The sequence below is a fragment of the Tinamus guttatus genome, unplaced genomic scaffold (genome assembly GCF_059628265.1).
Source record: "Tinamus guttatus ecotype Peru unplaced genomic scaffold, ASM5962826v1 Tinamus_guttatus_pri_ptg000716l, whole genome shotgun sequence".
Lineage (NCBI taxonomy): Eukaryota > Metazoa > Chordata > Aves > Tinamiformes > Tinamidae > Tinamus > Tinamus guttatus.
This window is the reverse complement of record NW_028289250.1, coordinates 743413-749412: the sequence shown is the minus strand read 5'-3', so window position 1 is coordinate 749412 and position 6000 is coordinate 743413. Positions and strand designations below refer to the sequence as shown.

Genomic DNA, 6000 nt, shown 5'->3' with positions numbered 1-6000 from the left:
TTTTTCTAAATATAACTTGAGAAACATTTCTGTTTATTTTACAGTTAATCCCTTGTGATTATTTTAGATTACTTGATTTTCCAGTCTGATTTCAAAATTCAAGTTTGCTGAGCTTCTGTTTATGGGAATAGGCAAAAGAATTTCCTTCATTCAATCACACGCCGTGTAATCAAACCATTTTTTTTTCCTGTTAGGGTTTTACTATGATAAAATCTGTATGAAGCTCTGTTTAATCATTTTGCAGCCTCAGAAGAAGCAGACAGATACTAGAAAGTTAATCTAAAGCTTTCCCTCATGTTTTTACTGTTGCTTTTACACTTAGGGTAGTTGCTGCAAGTTATTACTGATTACTGATGTTATTACTGATGAGAGCACGTTGTAAAACTTTTCTCCTACATAGCTATCACACATCCTCTGGTTTCTGCCAGCTAGTTTTATTGACTGAGGCGAGTGACACACACACACACACACACAAACAAGCGTGCACACACATTCTGCTCTGCCATATCTCAGTTACAGCACAGTCCTACCCAGGGTCATTACAATGTACACATTACATATTTCTAGCAAACACGAAAATGAATCAAACAGGAGGAGAGATAAACAGAGATAGATTGGAGCCTGCTGAGGAAATAAAAGGCAGTAATCTGCCTGACCACTGGACTAGTCTTCCTGGTTTGATTTAAACGTTCTTTTCCGTTAGGCGCTCTGGAGCGCTGGCTACCCTGAAGTAAAAAATCAAAGGACTAGTAAGAATAAAGTAACATTTAGTGGGACAATTATTTGGTGTAACTCCAAAACTAATTGTTTCTGAAGTGATGTTTAAACCAATGTCAGCACAAGGCAAGCGTTCCTGGCTTGTGGCCAGCACCTTTATAATGCATATTAGTGCAGATGAGGAGTACTTAAAAGTTAGAGAGAGAGGGAGTGAAGGAGAGATTGAGAGAAGGAGAGAGGGAGGGGGGAGAGAGAGAGAGAGAGAATGTGGTTTTCAGTGCTCACTCTGCCTTTGATTGTATCCTCCTCCTTGCCGAGATTAGATGAATACCTGTGCAGTGCTGCTTTAGTATGATTTCTGCTGAGCCTCAGAATAGGTTCTGGTCTCTTTTTTAGGTGGACTGCCAGCTGCTGATCTCGCTGTTGACAATAAAAGCAGATATGCTCCTTGCGCACTGCCATTAGCAATGACCATGACCCTTCACACCAAAACCTCTGGAGTTACCCTGCTGCACCAGATCCAAGGCACGGAGCTGGAGACACTGGGCAGACCTCAGCTGAAGATCCCTCTGGAAAGATCGCTCAGCGACATGTACGTGGAGAGCAACAAGACAGGGGTTTTCAACTACCCAGAAGGGGCCGCTTATGACTTTGCTACCGCTGCACCCGTGTACAGCTCTACAACTCTCAGTTATGCCCCTACTTCTGAGTCCTTTGGGTCCAGCAGCTTGACAGGATTTCACTCGCTGAACAATGTCCCACCAAGCCCCGTCGTTTTCTTGCAGACGGCACCCCAGCTCTCCCCCTTCATCCATCACCACGGCCAACAGGTACCCTATTACCTTGAGAACGACCAGGGCAGCTTTGGAATGAGGGAAGCTGCTCCCCCAGCCTTCTACAGGTAAATGCTACATACAATAATTTTCCTTTCTTTTTTCCTTCCTTTTTTTTTCTTTAATCATATATGCAGAGAAAATTATGTATGCACTAAAACGTGTGTGCACTGAACTTCTGTTATGTGTAAGGGACCGTGTAATGTGATTGAACCATCCATGATAACTAGACCGTAAAAGATAGTGCAGGGTAAAACAAAACTGCTATTGCAACTCTAAGCTATAAATTTTATAAACTGTATGTATATGAGAAAGAAATTAGATGAGTATGAGTGTTTCCTGGGAAAACATGAAAACATGATTGATTGAAGGATGGAAGACTCCCTATTGCAATATATGTATTAGAATAGTTATCTCAGGTATGCTGAGAAATACTTCTGCCACCACGCTTTTCTAGCTATGAGTGGTTGTTCAGCTCTTAGCTGAGAGGGGCTTTCTCTGCTTTGCCTTGCTTTAAAGTGTGAGAAGTAACTTGTATAGGGAGTAACTCGGAGGCACAGTATCCTTCCTAATCAAACTGTTGGAGCTGACTCGGTGGCAGCATTTCAGTCATTAACCACCCTCACAAGCTGCTGTAAGAACTCTATACTTGATAACCTGCATGTATAATTGCAGAAAAATATATATTAACCACAGATCTGACATGCTGTTTTTCAAAGTAAAGGTTTTCTTTTTCTTGTATTTTTATCCCATAACAAACGGGTCATTTTTGCCTGGAATAGAAGGATAAAAGTGTCTTAGAACAGGGAGGAATTGATTTATTTGGATTTAATATTTATTGCCAGTTGTGAAAACATTTACATAATTTCTGAAGTGGATGAAGTTGGTAGAACTGTAGCTTACAAGTAAATATAGTCAAACACACCAATATCCACAGTGGTAATATTTGCACATTATTATTAGTAGCAGATTTTTATATCAATAGTTTACATTAGATTCTAGTGAATCAAAGTGAACAGTTAGACATAAATTTTCATCTAAACTTTCTGTTTCTCGGGTTTATTTGGGAGATACAGGTGAGTTTGCTAGAAATGGAATGGGGCTAAAAAAAAAAAATAAAACCAAGTTACTCTTTCTCTGTTGTGGACCAAATACTGCCAGACTTATTTGCATAGTATAACATATTGTTGCAAACAGCAATATATGTCCTTAAAGAAAGTCTAATTCAGCCTGAGTAAAAACAGCTGTATCTGCTCCAAAAAAGCAGATGATGATTGCACTTTTTGAAAATGATTAATCAGGCTTTGGGAGGAGACAGTATACAGACTGGTGAAAAGACAGATAACGGTTATGCCAGACAGGCCAGCAAAATGACCTGTTAACTGAATTGATTTGAACAAAATGCATTTTATACAATCAAATGTATTACCTGTAGCAAGAGTGAATACATGTGGGGAATAAAAATTGTGAGAACTGGTGATTTTAGCATTAAACTGCACTTTGTCTAGATAACAAGAGTTTTAACATGAATATCCCATGCAAACCTATGATGAAAAGGGTGTAAGTGACCTTAGATGTGCAAACGGGAGTTTGTGAAGTTGATATATACAAGCAGGGCACCTATAGTATATTTGGGATTTTTTACTTCAATAGAATAAAAGAAAATCATAAGAAGAATCATCTGGAAGGAAATGCTGAAAAATGGAAATAGTATCCTTTCAGTTTTTAAACACTGAATTGAAGGGAGACACTTAAAAATAACGTAGTTTTTTAAACAGTGATGTTTGAACAAACATGTAAGAGCAATGCTGGATTCCCCATCTCTTGGTATTTCTGATATTCCTAGCCATATACAATTGATGGGGCTTAATGCAGGGGTAATTAGGTGAATTTATGATCCTGAATATGCAGGTGGTTTATCTGTGTACAGAGTTATAGAAATGATTTAATGGCCCCTTCTAGCTGTAATTCTGCAAAGCACATTTTATGTGGTAATAAGAAATGTGCATCTGAGTACTTGCTATGATTATCTTGTGTTAACAAGCTCAGTATTGTTGGAATTAAATTGATAAAAGCATTGCTGTTTTCATTTCAGCAAGATTATGTTTACAAAGTTATCATCATGACAACATTAAGTTTTAGCTCTTTTTTTCCTGTAGTTTGGCACAGATGTTAACATAAATGGACTGTTTAAAAACAATTTGAATATGTGGTCAGTGTCTGTGGAATATTTAAATATCTAATCATGAGTTTTAACAGCAAATTCTTCTAAAACTATTGTAATATATGAATTTCCAATTTGCTATATTAATTGGACTAATCTCATTGGTTTCATTTGGATTATGGTAGAGAAGAAAGCATGGGGCAGTTCAATCTGGGAATGAATAAATTGATACTGAAGATTAGAAGAGATATAACTACCAAAATAGTGGCTTTCTGAAACAACATAGCAGTAGGAATGCTGAAGACAAAAAATAGCAATCCAAAAGCACTCACAAAATTTAAAATGGATCACGATCAGTTTATGATACGGTTGTTTGCTGCTATAGTAAATAATGTAACCTAAGACCCAGAAAGATTGCTCCGGAATTCTTATCCGGAATGCTTTTTGTGTAACAGAATTGTGCTTTTTGCACTGCAGCATCCTGTTGTGCTGTGGACTTAAGATACAAGTAATGCATTCTTTGATACAAGGGTCTAAAACAATAAATGCTCATTGTAGGCCAGAGAAGGAATTAAACTCCATTAACGCTTTCATAAAATGTTAAAAAATCTTTACTAAATCAAAATGAATGTTAGGAGGAAAAAGTTAAATGTGGTTTGATTTATGAATAGACGTTCAAAATTGTGCTCAGTAAACAGACATACAGTTACACAAATACTAATTCAGAACTTATAGTTCATTACTTTCAAATTAGCTTTCAAATTATGTTTCCATTTCAAAATACTTTTTCTGCCTTTTATTTCACGTTAATGACAGATTTCCATATCTAGCAGAATAGGAAAACACAAGAAATACACCAATCTTCTTCTCTCTGGAGTTTCTAAGTAAGAGAACAGCAGGATTTGAGAAAAGAGGAGGCTCAATTAATTCAAATTGTGCTGTCTTTAACTTGTCTTTTATGTCTGACCTTGTGGATGTTTTTATAGGGAGCCAAACTAAAATACCTCTTTCTTATCTTACAGTGTCAGTATCTTCCAGTAAGGGGGAGAAGGCATAGCATTGGTTATGGTTTTAATTTTCGCCACATCTTAGGTACATTTTATTTTCTCTATCACTTTGTTAGCAATCATTTTTATTAGATGTTGAGTATTCGTTGATAATTATTAAAGAAAATTATTTGCTCAGGGCTGTAAACTAATTATACAATTTCTTTTGATCTTAACTGCTATATTTGAGTTTTGGTCAAAATATTTCCTTGTGCACTTTGGCAGGTTTTGGTGCATTCAGAGAAAAACAGAGAAGCCATTCGGTAGCTAATTTATCTCAGTAAATTCCTATAAACAACAGAAGATGAATCCTTTTTGTTGTTCCCACATGTGATATTCTTTGTGTTATCCCACAGAGTTTGCACTTTTTAGATCTGGAATAAAATCTTGTCTGTATTTCAGGCTTTCTGTAGTGAGTTTGTTGCCACTTCCAAATCTCCCCCAAACCCATGCAGAGACAGACTGCAACTACTGAAATTAATACTGAATTATTATAAAACTGTTGTTCCAGCTGATATGATAGCAACTTTAGTTTTTAATGCTTTCTAAAATTAAGAAATAAGTTTGCAAATGTAGACAGTTCCCTCTTCTGATGTAATTCATAAACCCATCATAGTTTGAAAAGTGAAGTAACTTAATCTGTTTTTTTGTTTTGTTTTATTTTGGTTTTGTTCTTTTTTACCTTGTCTGATTCATTATTAAACTCTGTGGCTGCTCCCACTGAGTTCTAAACAGACTTTTTTTTTCCTAAATTTTAAAGTTAAAAGAAGGTTACAATGAATGCAAAACAAAAGGACATATTCTTTTTTACATCGTGAGGTATTTCATACGGGAATAACGAAGTACTGTAGTGGACATTTTTGTTTTATTGGTTGTTTTTCTGTAAAGTGTCAATCTGCTTTAAGTTTCTCACTAAGCATCAGTATGTATGAAGTTTGACCACAGTTTCTTGAACACTCAAGATGTTTATTTTTTCAGGGCTTGCCCTGATATCCCTATCAGTTTTACAATAGGTGTTTGTAATGAAATATATAGGATAACTCCATATTTCCTTATCTTATAGGAGTGCTTTAAAGGTAAACCTGTTAAATGTTCTGAGGTTCTCATATATTACAGTTATGTGGGTCATGTAAATGACAATATTATCTGTCATTGCAGCTGTCCATGGGGAATATGTTGGTGCGGATCCCACAGCAAGTGTGCTTGTACTAACCCATATATTTGAAGAGCTGCACCTTCT

General features: G+C 36.3%; 1 protein-coding gene across 1 annotated transcript in view; it reads left to right on the top strand.

The window, feature by feature from the left end:
• Positions 1-1092: 1092 nt before the first annotated feature.
• The window catches only part of ESR1 (estrogen receptor 1), a 110115-nt gene continuing 105207 nt past the window's right edge, over positions 1093-6000 (top strand). Inside the window, exon 1 of the mRNA XM_010215716.2 lies at positions 1093-1618. Within this exon, the coding sequence (XP_010214018.2) occupies positions 1185-1618 (434 nt within the window). The 5' untranslated portion in view covers positions 1093-1184. The remainder of the gene's footprint in view (positions 1619-6000) is intronic.